Consider the following 15,663-nt stretch of genomic DNA (forward strand, 5'->3'; position numbering starts at 1 on the left):
CCCACACCGCCCCAGTGAAAGAAAGAAAGTCTCACACACATTGAGATCACAGTTTTTCCCGTTCTGATGTTTGAACATCGTGAGCATTACCTGAAGCTCTTGATGATTTGATGCATCGTGCTGATGTTCTGAAGCGGTCGAGGCTGATTGGAGAACTGCATCAAACAGCAGCTGGATGTACGCGTGTTCCTAATAAAGTGGTCGTTGTATGTGTCTCTGTGAACATCCGCTCTCATGCATGAAATTATCTTATTTATTATTATTTTTCTTTTTAATGTTCCAGATGCCAACAGTGGAGAACGTGGGCAGACCACCAATGCAGCTTCTGCCTCCGCCTCCAACGCCTCCACCTGAGTGTCCCAGCCGTTCACCCATCCGGAAGACGCCCCGCCCATTCTCCAGATCAGTGGGCGGGGTTTAGACCATCCAGCCACAACACTTCTTCTTCATGAAACTGCAAGAGCCAAACCATAATTTCAGCACCAACCAGAGTTCCCAGACATGTACAGAACCGCAGTCGTGAAAAAAGAGAGAGAGAGAGAGAGAGAGAGAGAGAGAGGGAGGGAGGGAGGGAGGTGAGCAGTGGCACAGGGGAAGAACTCGCACCATCAATCCTGTGGACAATCTCTTAAAGCAATCCAGTAGCCGAATCCATCCTCTTCCATGTCAGTTTAACAAGCCTGCTGTTCAAACGGGCTGCGCTCGCTCGCTCGCGCTCTCTCTCTCTCTCTCTCTCACTCCATCACCGTCTGCCCTTCCTCATCATCCTCCCCCTCACACCCTCTTCACCTCTAGTGCATGGCTTGAATTTGGTCAGGAGCACTCAAAAACGTAAAAATGGCTAAACACAGCAGGTTTTTTTTTTTTTTTTGTATCATAAATAAATATATAAAATGCACTCGGACTGCATAACAAGCGACGTAACCCAACAAGCGTGCATGATTCAGCAACAAAGCCAAAAGAAAACAACAAAAAATACATCTCGATGCGCTCTGAAAGATTTAGTTAGGAGTTTGAAATATTTACACACGATTCTTTTATGTCGTTTTATTTTATATCGAAAACGGGGGATTTTATGGGGAGGGCGGGGGAGGGGTGGACACTTTTGATTGACGTGAGACTAATTTGTCTCCTTTTCTGTGTTTTTGTATTATATATACACATATAAATACATACACAGTTTATATATTTCTTTGCGTTGTGTGTGTGGGAATGCATATGAATAAAAGCTCCGCCTCTAGGCTAAATGTATTCAGAACCAGCGAAACTTAACTTAATATACAATTGGTTCGGAGCACTTCAAAGGTATCAGGGGTGGAGCTGTTGCATGGCAACCAATCTGCTGCCTACTGAGAAATCGTGTGTGCGTGTGTGTGTGTGCGTGAATAAATGAAATCCATACCGGAGCAGGAATGCTGTAATTTTTCGCTCACGTGCTCAAAAGTTCAGTTCAGAAGTGACGAAATGTAGATTGTATTCTAATCCTGAGTTTAACGCGTGCGCTCTGTCCTCTCCATTATTATCAGTCGTCCTCAAATTTGTGTTTATTGCTCACACCACGAGTTCCGTCCAAAAGCAGGGTTTTTTCCTTCGTTTTATTATTATTTTTTTTAACTGAATAAAACAATCCGTTGAACGCTAGAGTTTGGTGATTGTTTGGTTCAAGATGAACATCGCTGATGCATCGTTAGCCGAGACGTCACATGATTCACTGTTTGTTTCTTAAAATAAAGCTGGCAGGCTGCTGGCCGTGACGCGGGTTTGTTCAGCATCGTGAGCCGAGGAGCTGAGCGTTTCCTGTTTTTTTTTGCGTTAAATCGTCGATGCTGGCTGTGTAGTTGTTGTAACCACTACTGGAACCTTCATTACGGTTTTTTTTGTTTGTTTGTTTGTTTTTGTTTTGTCCCCCCACCCCTTTTTTTTTTTCCCCAGTTTTAGTGTCCTCTTAAATAGAAAATCTGTCTCTTTTCAACAAAACGTCTTAATACACAGTTTAAACACAACGAAAGGTGTAAATACAGTACAGCACAGTTGCTCCTTGCCAAATTCTGGCTTGTACGTTTTGTTTTAAATGTTGTTTTACATATTACGCGTGGTATATGGTATGTATATGTACATATGCTGACCTGAGAACTGTTACTAAGCAAAAAAGGCAAAAAAAAAAAGTCTTAAGTTTAAAATCTCATAAAATGGTGAAAAAAGAGATTAAAAAAAGAAGAAGAAGAATCAGGGCAAATCTGAACTGTTTGTTGGAAACTGTAGATGAGGAGCTTTCTTTCTCCAGCCATATAGTTCAATCCTCTCTGTACAGTAGGTGCCGGCTCTATTATTGTAATGATATGTAGTAACTGTATAGTGTATCTAGAGTTTGGAGTGCCTTTGCTTCCATTCACCCCCCCCACCGTTTTTTTTTCTTCTTCTTCCCTTCCTTGAACCTCATCCTTTACTCACACAGTACTGTAACTCTCTCTGTGACGCTCGGTGTGTGTGCTGTTGGCCAGGCAGTCGGCGTTAAAGTGCTTCTGGCCTACCTCTTTATTTACGTCATTAACCCCGTCAGTGGTGATTAACTGTTTCATTTGTCATTTTTATGACTGAATGTCTGAAAAACCAGAGCTGGAATTTGAGTACAACCCCGATTCCAAAAAAGTTGGGACAAAGTACAAATTGTAAATAAAACGGAATGCAATGATGTGGAAGTTTCAAAATTCCATATTTTATTCAGAATAGAACATAGATGACATATCCAATGTTTAAACTGAGAAAATGTATCATTTAAAGAGAAAAATTAGGTGATTTTAAATTTCATGACAACAACACATCTCAAAAAAGTTGGGACAAGGCCATGTTTCCCACTGTGAGACATCCCCTTTTCTCTTTACAACAGTCTGTAAACGTCTGGGGACTGAGGAGACAAGTTGCTCAAGTTTAGGGATAGGAATGTTAACCCATTCTTGTCTAATGTAGGATTCTAGTTGCTCAACTGTCTTAGGTCTTTTTTGTCGTATCTTCCGTTTTATGACGCGCCAAATGTTTTCTATGGGTGAAAGATCTGGATTGCAGGCTGGCCAGTTCAGTACCCGGACCCTTCTTCTACGCAGCCATGATGCTGTAATTGATGCAGTATGTGGTTTGGCATTGTCATGTTGGAAAATGCAAGGTCTTCCCTGAAAGAGACGTCGTCTGGATGGGAGCATATGTTGCTCTAGAACCTGGATATACCTTTCAGCATTGATGGTGTCTTTCCAGATGTGTAAGCTGCCCATGCCACACGCACTAATGCAACCCCATACCATCAGAGATGCAGGCTTCTGAACTGAGCGCTGATAACAACTCGGGTCGTCCTTCTCCTCTTTAGTCCGAATGACACGGCGTCCCTGATTTCCATAAAGAACTTCAAATTTTGATTCGTCTGACCACAGAACAGTTTTCCACTTTACCACAGTCCATTTTAAATGAGCCTTGGCCCAGAGAAGATGTCTGCGCTTCTGGATCGTGTTTCGATACGGCTTCTTCTTTGAACTATAGAGTTTTAGCTGGCAACGGCGGATGGCACGGTGAATTGTGTTCACAGATAATGTTGTCTGGAAATATTCCTGAGCCCATTTTGTGATTTCCAATACAGAAGCATGCCTGTATGTGATGCAGTGCCGTCTAAGGGCCCGAAGATCACGGGCACCCAGTATGGTTTTCCGGCCTTGACCCTTACGCACAGAGATTCTTCCAGATTCTCTGAATCTTTTGATGATATTATGCAGTGTAGATGATGATATGTTCAAACTCTTTGCAATTTTACACTGTCGAACTCCTTTCTGATATTGCTCCACTATTTGTCGGTGCAGAATTAGGGGGATTGGTGATCCTCTTCCCATCTTTACTTCTGAGAGCCGCTGCCACTCCAAGATGCTCTTTTTATACCCAGTCATGTTAATGACCTATTGCCAATTGACCTGATGAGTTGCAATTTGGTCCTCCAGCTGTTCCTTTTTTGTCCCTTTAACTTTTCCAGCCTCTTATTGCCCCGTCCCAACTTTTTTGAGATGTGTTGCTGTCATGAAATTTCAAATGAGCCAATATTTGGCATGAAATTTCAAAATGTCTCACTTTCGACATTTGATATGTTGTCTATGTTCTATTGTGAATACAATATCAGTTTTTGAGATTTGTAAATTATTGCATTCCGTTTTTATTTACAATTTGTACTTTGTCCCAACTTTTTTGGAATCGGGGTTGTAGAATAAAGTTCTCTTTAGGCACGAGAGTCAGAGGTCCGGGTAAAGTTTGCTCATGACGCAGTGCTTTTTTTTTTTTCACGAATTTGTAATGTCTTTTTGATTGTGCTTTTTATGATTTGTCACCTAAAGCCTAGGTCACAACCGGACGTACGATTTTTTGGCCATGCGATTTTTGGTGTTTCCCAAATCGCTGCGTTTTTTTTGTTCATGGAGAAAGACTCACGTTGGCCGTAAGTTTGTCTTGCAACCTGAAAAAAACGTTAGCGCCTGTAGAGTTTGTTTGACATGACAAAGAACCTCTGCAGCCGGTCTGCGGCCAGTCTACGGCTCGAAAATCAGCATGTTTCACGCGCGCCCTCCATGCGTTTCTTGCGTTTTTTGCACGTCGACCGGCCATAGGAGCACGTACGGCCGGTTGTGACTGAGGCTTAATCAGGGACGCCTGGATGCTGCGCTCGCTAGAGGTGTGATGATTAATCGAGGCAATTCAAAAATTTAATGAATCACGATTCACCAATGATTCCCTGATGATGCCTAATTTCATCCCGATAACCCGAGGTGCATAACAAGTTTCGACAAACGGCATAATTTTGATTTTAAAAATTCAGTTTGGTATCCGGAGCTCTACCTGGGTGTAGCCATGTTTGTGGTTGCTATAGCAATCTCATGAGATCACACGCTGCTTTGTGAACAACATGGTGGACGACTTCCAGGAATTCAGGACGAATTCCTGAAGCCATCTGATTTTAAAAGCCCAGTTTGGTGGCATTTCTTACCGTCTCGTGACCAAAAACCAAGTGTTGCGTAAGCTGTGCGAGTCCTCATCATGGCAACACCACTAACGTACAGAATCGTATTCGGCGGCAGCATCAAACAGTCGAGATCGATGTGAAACCGAAGTTTCGCAAAAAAAATCTGCATCTAAACGTCAAGTCGAATCTGGGACTTCTTCAAATGAGACAGCTACTGTACGTCTGCACCGGACATGAAGCAGAAACCATTTCCACGTGGAAGTCCGAGAGTGACGGAGTCTGAATAAAGACTACAAAGGAAACGCTACTTGTTTTTGTTTTTTATTGCTCTACTTCTCCAGGCTGATGGTTAACAGAATATAGACAGCGATTTGGATCAGTTATAAAATAGAGGACAAAAAATGTGAATTGAATCGTGAAAAAACTGAATCGTCACACCTCTCGCGCTCGCTGCATGGTTTTTAACGGTACTCAGCAAAACATAAATGTAGAAGTAACTGTTCAGATCATTACGTTTCAAGCAAATACGTGCAATAAAATAGGTATTTTTGATTTTTTTTTTTTTTAATGATGCACATTTTTAAATTTTAAGCTCGAGATTTTTTTTTTTTTAATCCCCCGGTATATTACACAGGGGGAGGGGATATAGCTATCGCTCCGTCCGTCTGTAAACGTTTTAGTTTCCAGACCGTAACTCAAAAACTATTAGGAATTTTTTTTTTTTTTTCATGAAACCTCAGTTATGTTAAAGGGGAACTGAAGGCAAATTTTTTATCATCAAAATTCTATTTCTCTCATTGTATTAAATATCGGAATGCATTCTTGATCGCTATTTTGTCGCTGCTGTAGCAAGTTATGAGTGTTTGAAATATGCTCTGTAATACATCAGTCCATATGTCAAAGCAACGGCCGTAAACGAGATTCGTTGAGACCTGTGCGATACATCGTAGGACGGAAGTAAAACGTACAGCGGAAATCAAAGTGACCGACATCTGCCAACGTTGTCAAAAGACGCGCGCGCCCCCTTTCGAACGCTGATGTAATCAAGCCGGAAGTTTTGTTTGTTTTGATAGCAATCGGGAAAGTTTGAAAAAAGTAGGCAGTAATCGTCATTTAAACTCGTTTTTGTGCAATACTTCGTTTGGAAAACAGTTTTCAAAATGGCAGCACTGACACCTGGCTGACACTTCACGCTTCGAAGTCTCGCACAAGTCTCGTGAAGATCGCGCGGATAAGCGACGCCTGCCGTGGACCAAACGAACTAAATTCAACACGGCTAAAAACCGAATAGGCCGATAAGTATAATATTTAATTGCAATTAGTTGCCAATACGAGTCATGATATAAGGTTACTAAAACTGAAAACGTAATTGAATAACACGTTAATTAAGAAATAAAGCAAGTTTATAAATGACTTCAGTTCTCCTTTTAAGTGACTAGACGAGTTGTGCCTTTTGGGATTTCTGTGATTATTTTTTCCAGATTTCCATGGCAGCCAATTGAACTTGGGAAAATCTGTAGTGGGGTTTCATATGAGCGCCGGGGGGGATACATCATCTCCTGATGACTCTTGTTTTAAATAAGAACTGTATAAAATTTTATGCATCGTTATTTCCTGTCCACTAATTTTCCTGGAAAAGTGGTTTTCTGTGAGCGCTGATATTGAGTAGAACAGAACCGGGACATCCACAGTTTGGGTCACGCCACTTGTCTGTGTTTATTACACTGAAACGGTTACTACACTTATTACAGAATGTCAGTGTGTGTGTGTTAGCACGGCAATCCAGCTGCAGCTTCTGCAGGAATGATTTCCATTCATGGAGCTAAAATAAACCAAATATTTATGTCTGGAAATGTCAGTTGCTCAGTATTTAAACACGGTATCAGTTTCTTGTGTATAAAAGCAAAATCACGCGTGGTGTTGTACTGAGTATCGGCACAGCTGTATTTACCTGCAGCCAGATCACAGCTGTGCTGATATTCACGACAAACACACTCTTACTCGTGCAATATCGCTTAATTGACACGCGGACCTTGGTAGGAGGTTTTGTTTGGGTCAGTATTTGTTCGAGATCAGGCGACAACATGGCGTTTTAATGTAAACGTAGGGTAGGGTGTGTTTTTGATTGTGTGTGTTGAGGATAACCGAGGCTGTCCTCAACCCCAGGTCATCTTGTCGTCCCTGTGGGCAATAACTCCTCAGCGTACACGCCTGTACTCAGCCGGCCGACAGCAGCACTTTAAGGGCGTCACGTAGCACCCACAATCCCCCGTTCCTCCGGTTTCCCTCTGTGTAAAGCTCGCTTTGTAAATTATGCATTCATAGACACGTTTCTTTCCACGAACAGTGTGACCACTTCTTGTGACTAAAGTTTAAATAAGAGGTTTAAAAATGGAAAAGCCAAAAAAAATAATAATAATGTTAGCTATATTCAGACATTACATTACATTGCATACATCAAGAAAAAAGGTGTCTTGGTTTAAAGTGAAAATAAAGAAAAAAATACAACCTGTATAACATTACTACTACTACTTGAATGCTTCTGTTTGTGACTGATTTTATTTTTTTTTTTAAATGATTATTTTAATTTTAATCTTTTTTTCTGTGAAGGTATGCTAAATGTCTCCTTTTCTTTGTAAATAATGTCCGTTTTGGTCCTCGGTGTGACTCGGATTCAGAGAATAGTTACCTGGTACTGTAATTTGCATTAAATAAAGAGTAGGATAGCTTGGAAATGAACACCTTCTCCATCTTGTTTGTGTCCTTGACTGTGTAACGCCATGAGAGGACAGGTGTAACGCCGTGAGAGGACAGGTGTAACGCCGTGAGAGGACAGGTGTAACGCCGTGTCCAAAATGGCACCCGAGTGCATTGTTCCGGGTGCCGTGGGTAAGTAGTCGTTTAGGACCCCGTGCTGTTGTACGGGTGTGTTGAGATGATGATTGGTGATTCTTTTGGGTTTTTTCTCCTTCAGATCTCATGGATGATTACGAACAATGCAGCATCGTGAAATCAGGTTTTTTTTGAGTATTCATTGTAAACGATGTAAACCATTTGCTCTTGTGCTTCTTGTCCAATATAAAGCTTATTGATGATAAGTTGCGTTAATGATGGACACCGAGCCACATTTTTTTCCCTCCATCTTCATCTGTGGATTCTGGGGATTGCTTTATATTGTATAAAATGTAGACTGTTAGTCATGGGGGGGGGTGATCTTTAAGATCTGTGTCCAGAAGTCAGAACTAGGAATAATTGATGGGTCTTTCCCTTTGTTTGTTTTGGGCCTTTGCCACTACCCTTTTTCAGCTCACTTCAGCCCAACACGGCTCGCGTTTCAACTACCTCAGAGCAGCACGACTCAGCTTGCTTCAGCCCTACTCAGCACCCAAAACTCGCACGGTTTTGGAGTGAGGCTGAAGTGAGCCCAACCGAGCCCAGTGGGGCTAGGGGCGTGAGGAGACACTCCCCTGTGCACTGATTGGTGAGGAGGAGTGTCCTCACATGCCCACACACGCCCCGCGAGCACGCTGGGATCTTTAACCACCATCTGTAAACCCGGAAGAAGAAGAATTACGACAAAGAAGATCAGAAAACTAGCACCAAGACCAGCAACACTAACGACTCCATGTCCTCCATGTTTATTGTTTACTATCCGGGTCGTGAGACTACCGCTTAAAAGATCACTGATGTCACTGTTTGCTCCGCCTAACGACATCACGTGACGTCCACCCACTTTCGCTAACTCCACCCAATGTGTCCACCCACTTCCAGCCAGCACGGTTCAGCGCGGTTGTAGTCGAAATGCAACTCCAACAGCCCCACTCAGCTCGACTCAGCCCAACTCAGCCCGGTACGGCTCAGCCCGACTCAGCCGCGTTGGTAGTGGAAAAGCCCCATTTGTTTACTATACCAACACAGACTGTACAACAAAACAAAAAACAATAGACAGACAGTAGTGTTTAGGGGGTGAATACAAGATGTGTAATGAACAAAGGGAAGCGGTAGATTTTTAAAGTGCGAATTAATTCCTTCCATAATTCATACAGGATCAGTGATTTTTGTAGTATATACACCATTCCAACCAAAAGTTTGTACACCCTGACTCATTCACAGGTTTTTCTGTATTTTGACCATTTTCTACACTGCAGAATAAGACTGAAGACGCCAAAATTCTGAAATAATTTATGGAATTATGTGATAAACAAAAAGTGGCTTGCAAAAGCATTCATCCCCCTTGGTGCTTTGTCGCATTACAAGTGGACTTTTAGAGGGTTCGCACCATTTGATTTACACAATATGCCTACCATTTTTAAAGGTGCACATTGTTGTTTTATTGCGACACAAACAATAATTAAGGTGAGAAAACAGAAATCTGGAGTGTGCATAAGTATTCACCCCCTTTCGTGTGAAACCCCTAAATAAGAGCCGGTCCAACCGATTCACTTCATAAGTCACAGAATTAGTTGGTTAAGATCCACCTGTGTGCAACCAAAGTGTCACATGATCTGTCACATGATGTCTGTATAAATCACCCTGTTCTGTAAGGACCCTGACTCTGCAACACTACTAAGCAAGCAACACGAAAACCAAGGAGCCTCCAAACAGGTCAGAGACAAAGTTGTGGAGAAGTATAGATCAGGGTTGGGTTATAAAAAATATCCCAAACTTTGAATATTCCACAGAGCTCAATCAAATCCATTATAGCAAAATGGAAAGAATATGGCACCACTACAAACCTGACAAGAGAAGGCCCCGCCCACCAAAACTCTTAGACCGGGCAAGGAGGGCATTAATCAGAGATACAACAAAGACACCAAAGATAACACTGAAGTGGCTGCAAAGATCCACAGTGGAGATGGGAGTATCTGTCCATAGGACCACTTTAAGCTGTACACTCCACAGAGTGGGCGGGGCTTTATGGAAGAGTGGCCAGAAAAAAGCCATTGCTTTAGAAAACATGTTTGGAGTTTGCCCAACAGCATGTAGCAGACTCCCCAAACACATGGAAGAAGATTCTCTGGTCAAATGAGACTAAAATTGATCTTTTTGGCCATCATGGGAAACACCATGTGTGGTGCAAACCCGCACCCTGAGAACACCATTCCTACAGTGAAGCATGGTGGTGGCATCATCATGCTGTGGGGCTGTTTTTCATCTGCAGGGACAGGAAAGCTGGTCAGGACTGAAGGAAAGATGAATGGCACTAAATACAGGGCAATTCTGGAGGAAAACCTGTTTGAGTCGGCCAGAGGTTTGAGACTGGGATGAAGGTTCATGGTCAAGCAGGACAATGACCCTAAACATACTGCTAAAGCTACACTGGAGTGGTTTAAAGGGAAACATTTAAATGTCTTGGAATGGCCTAGTCAAAGCCCAGACCTCAATCCAATTGAGAATCTGTGGCATAACTTGAAGATTGCTGTACACCAACACAACCCATCTAACTTGAAGGAGTTGGAGCAGTTTTGCCTTGAAGAATGGGCAAAAATCCCAGTGGCTAGATGTGCTAAGCTAATAGAGACATACCCCAAGAGACTTGCAGCTGTAATTGCAGCAAAAGGTGGCTCTGCAAAGGATTGACTTGGGGGGATACTTATGCACGCTTCAGGTTTTTCTTTTAAACATCTTGTTTCTTTGTGACACAAACAATAATTTTCACCTTTAAAGTGGTAGGCATGCTGTGTAACTCAAATGGTGCTAACCCTCCAAAAATCCATTTTAATTCCAACTTGTAATTATATACAGGGAGTGCAGAATTATTAGGCAAATGAGTATGTTGACCACATTACCCTCTCTATGCATGTTGGCCTACTCCAAGCTGCATAGGCTTGAAAGCCTCCTACCAATTAAGCATACCAGGTGATGTGCATCTCTGTAATGAAAAGGGGTGTGGTCTAATGACATCAACACCCTATATCAGGTGTGCAAAATTATTAGGCAACTTCCTTTCCTTTGGCAAAATGGGTCAGAAGAGGGATTTGACGGACTCAGAAAATTCAAAAATAGTGACATATATTGCAAAGGGATGGAGCACTCTTAAAATTGCCCAGCTTTTGAAGCGTGACCATCGAACAATCAAGCGCTTCATTCAGAATAGTCAACAGGGTCGCAAGAAGCGCGTTGAAAAAAAAAGGCGCAAACTAACTGCCCGTGAACTGAGGAAAGTCAAGCGTGAAGCTGCCAAGATGCCACTCGCCACCAGTTTTGCCATATTTCAGAGCTGCAACATCACTGGAGTGTCAAAAAGCACAAGGTGTGCAATACTCAGGGACACGGCCAAGGTAACAAAGGCTGAAAAACGACCACCACTGAACAAGACACACAAGATGAAACGTCAAGACTGGGCCAAGAAGTATCACAAGACTGATTTTTCTAAGGTCTTATGGACAGATGAAATGAGAGTGAGTCTTGATGGGCCAGATGGATGGGCTCGTGGCTGGATCAGCAAAGGGCAGAGAGCTCCAGTCCGACTCAGACGCCAGCAAGGTGGAGGTGGGGTACTGGTATGGGCTGGTATCATCAAAGATGAGCTTGTGGGACCTTTTCGGGTTGAGGATGGCATCAAGCTCAACTCCCAGTCCTATTGTCAGTTTTTGGAAGACACCTTCAAGCAGTGGTACAGGAAGAAGTCAGCATCCTTCAAGAAAAACATGATTTTCATGCAGGACAATGCTCCATCACACGCATCCAAGTACTCCACAGCATGGCTGGCCAGAAAGGGTCTAAAGGAAGAAAGATTAATGACGTGGCCTCCTTATTCACCTGATCTGAACCCCATAGAAAACCTGTGGTCCCTCATCAAATGTGAGATCTACAAGGAGGGGAAACAGTACACATCTCTGAACAGTGTCTGGGAGGCTGTGGTTGCTGCTGCACGCAATGTTGATCGCAAACAGATCAAAACACTGACCGAATCCATGGATGGCAGGCTTTTGAGTGTCCTTGTAAAGAAAGGCGGCTATATTAGTCACTGATTTGTTTTTTTTTTGTTTGTTTTTGAATGCCAGCAATGTATATTAGTGAATGTTGAGTTGTTATATTGGTTTCCCTGGTGAAAATAAATGAGTGAAATGGGTATATGTTTGTTTTTTGTTAAGTTGCCTAATAATTATGCACAGTTATAGTCACCTGCACACACAGATATCCTCCTAAGATAGCTAAAACTAAGAAAGCCCTACTCCAACTTCCAAAAATACTCAGCTTTGATATTTATGAGTCTTTTGGGTTCATCAAGAACATAGTTGTTTTTCAATAATAAAACTAATCCTCAAAAATACAACTTGCCTAATAATTCTGCACTCCCTGTAGATAATGGAAATAAAAGAGCAATGACAAAAAAAAGACAAAAGGCAGGAAATTAAAAAAAAAACAACAACTTTGTAATACTGATGGTTATCATTGATGCAAGAGAGAGAGCAAAACCTCATCATCCCCCAGCCACCAGCAAAGCAGGCAGGAGCTCTATGCGGACATGGCAGCCACCGATGGGCACATATCACCGGACCCAGCACCCCAGACAGCCCAACACAGGGCAATGGGCGTGAGGGTGGAGCCAGCACCAGTGCACAGCTTTGCCCTCGCTCTGCACTGTGACTACCTCAGGCCATCTCTCCAGCAGCAGTGGTCCACAGTATGTGTGGCATAGTTGGTGCTCCAGGCGTTGGCACCCTCTTCCAGGAGCAGGTAGCCATGCTGAGTTGTTAAGTGGGAAGAGGTGTGGACCTGGGCGGTGCATTATTAAATATTACCACCATGGTTCCGCAGCAGGTGTACAGTGCTTGTGTGGCCTATTGAGATCGTAACATTCATTGGCAGGCAGAGGTCTAGACTGAATCTGCTGCTTGTTGGTGCCCAGCCTCACCAGCCCACGCACCACCCCAGCCCAGCTCATCTGGAGCCGCCAGATGCAGCAACGTGCACCACCGGCTACCCACCAAGCCATCAGCTAGGAGACAGCAGAGTGTCAACTCAACTGGCCCCACACTTTGGAAAGAGAGAAAGTATAAAAGTTTATCACAGAAGTACAACTGTGTAACCAGGACTTGATTGCAAGACTGCTCATGACAACTGCAGTCCTAAAGTTATCATGGCAATTATATTCCTAAGCCATCATAGCAAAAGTGTAAGTGTCCAGAGCCATCTTCTAAGTGTGACTTTCGACTGTCCGTATGGGGCCATCCTCCACAGAAGCAATGTGATGCCCTACATCTGGCTGGAGTCTCATCAGCATGGATCAAGCAGGTCCAAAGAGCAGAAAAGGTCAGCATCACTGATGTCTCAGGATCGACATGTAACTCAACAGAGACAGACAGAGAAGGAGGGAGTTGTGGGGGGGAGAAAGCATAAGTTGTTAGGTATGCTTGGTGTCACCTAATGGTTTAGAAAAGTATACATTTTGTGCTGAGTGCAAGCGGGGACTCCGGCAAGACCAGTTATGACGACATAACTAAAAGGGAGAGCCAGAAGGAAAGACAGAACAGGAGGGAGCCCTGGGGCATAAAGCAGCCAGCCACTACACCATCAACAAACCCGAGTGAAGGGGTGGGGGCAACAGCATCCATACATCCCAGTTTACCAAAACACTCCATGCCAAAAAGCTGTCAACAAAAGGCTTGACGAAAATATTTTCAGCCTAGACTTAAACACGGGGACTGTGTCTGAGTCCCAAACACTACTTTGGAAGGCTTTGCTACTTGGAGGCTTGCAACAATGTCTGTTGTTAAAAGCGCTATACAAATAAGCTTAACTTGGTTCCTGACCATGTGCCAAATGTTTTCAACGGGAGACAGGTCTAGACTACAGGCAGGCCAGTTTAGCAGCAAGACTCTCTTACTATAGAGCCATGCAGTTGTAATATGTGGAGAATGCAGTTTGGCATTGTCTTGCTGAAATTAGCAAGACTGTCACTGAAAAAGAGATTGTCTGGATGGCAGCATGTTGCTCCAAAATCTGTGTGTACATCATTCAGCATTAATGGTGCCTTCCCAGATGTGCAAGCTACCCATACCATCAGATGGTGGCTTTTGATAACAAGCCGGATGGTCCCTGTTAGGTTTTGATCTGTCTGTACTGAAGGAGGTTGAATTGACAACGTATGATCTAGGAATGTAGACCACCGTCACATGACGCAGATGGAGTCTTGTTCTCGGACTCGACTGCAACACTGGCATGAGCTACAGCCTCACTGAGGCTATTTTTTGGAATTGGGGTTGTCTGTTACCTAATGTTATTGCTCCTGGTCGTTTTATGGAAGGTAAAATGTGTCTAATCTTTCCAGAAACTGGTATACGCAGTCTGTTAAAAATATTACTCATATTGCAGGTTTGAATGGAACTAAAATCCCAGAGATACACCAGTAATAATTATATTACGACACCTTCTTTGAATAGGGCCTTTGTAGATTATAACGTAGAAGGGATTAACACAGTGCTTACATCCCTGACAATGAATGAATGAAAGCTTTTGTGGACAGTTTAGTTTTCGTACTCTAACAAATCTTACTGGTCTCCACAAAGCCTCCAGTAACTTTTTAATATAGATTAGAGCAGGGGTTTTCAAAGTGTGGGAGAGTCCGCCCCCCCTCAGAGAGCAAATAAACAACAGCGCCCCCCCACCACAATTTTTGTTGTTGCTATACTTAATGTTCCATTCGTATTTTAAAAAAAAAAAAGGTTGTTGTACACTTTTTTTTTTCTTTTGCACATTTTAAACATCTGTGCTTTTTGAAAGCATCTTTTTTTACACATTTAAAACATATGAGCTTTATTAAAACCTCTTTTTTTTTACACATTTTAAACATCTGTGCTTTTTTAAAACATCTTTTTTTTTTATCTAGGAATGTAGACCTCTGCCACCTAAGAGTTTCTGTTGATGCGTTTCCTTTCTGCTAGCCAAGATCAGCTCCTGCATTTTCTGCACTGTCTCTTCCGAATTTTTGCCGCCAAATTTTTGCCATCGTCTTCCCCAGGCAGCCCCTCTTCTTCATCAGCTGTAGCATTGAATCTCTCTTTTTGCCTGAATCTGATTCTGCCTGTTCTCAATCTGCATCTTCTCTTATTCTTCAGGCCTCAGGACATCCTGGAGTGAATATGATGTTAAATGAGTCTGTAACCAATAAGGCTTTGGGAGATAAATTCATCTGCATTTTTCATAGCGGGTGCTGTACAGCTGGGTGGGCACTCTCATCACACAGTCATAGACTGCAGTCATGGCTCTCAGGTCACCCTGTTCCTTCTCCTACTTTGCGTACAGGTCCCACAGGTGGTCTGAGTGCCAGTCCCAGGCTGCTGCAGCCAGAGCATCCTGAAACACACTGCGAATGCACTGTGCTGACTTCGACAGGTTCACATTCGGTGTGCCAAGCAAGAGATTAATGTAATGCATCCACAGATCCACACTGAGAGGGATTGCTGTCAGTCCTTGCACACACATACCTCCTCAGCCTTGTTGTTTCCTGTTTGCCTTTCCAAATCTGCAAACTCCTTCCATTAGCCATAAGATTGGGTATCTTGCCAAGAATGTGTTTAAAGCCCAACAAGATGCTCTCAAATGACCTTCTTGTTCACAATATTGTAATAAATCAGTCCAGCTGTTGAAATCCTGTGGGTTGTCATTCACCAGTTTTCACTGTCTCTCAAAATCCATTGGCATTTCTCAGGCCTTTATTTCCTCTTCTC

General features: G+C 43.0%; 1 protein-coding gene across 2 annotated transcripts in view; it reads left to right on the forward strand.

Annotated features, from left to right (window-relative positions):
* gsk3ba (glycogen synthase kinase 3 beta, genome duplicate a) overlaps positions 1 to 542 on the forward strand; it is a 190,243-nt gene extending 189,701 nt beyond the window's left edge. For both annotated transcript variants that reach the window (XM_060928891.1, XM_060928893.1), the window contains exon 11: positions 284 to 542. In XM_060928891.1, coding sequence (XP_060784874.1) covers positions 284 to 354 — 71 coding nt within the window. In that variant the 3' untranslated portion in view covers positions 355 to 542. The remainder of the gene's footprint in view (positions 1 to 283) is intronic.
* The last annotated feature ends 15,121 nt before the right edge of the window (positions 543 to 15,663 follow it).

Source organism: Neoarius graeffei, chromosome 9, assembly GCF_027579695.1.
Source record: "Neoarius graeffei isolate fNeoGra1 chromosome 9, fNeoGra1.pri, whole genome shotgun sequence".
Taxonomy (NCBI): Eukaryota; Metazoa; Chordata; class Actinopteri; order Siluriformes; family Ariidae; genus Neoarius; species Neoarius graeffei.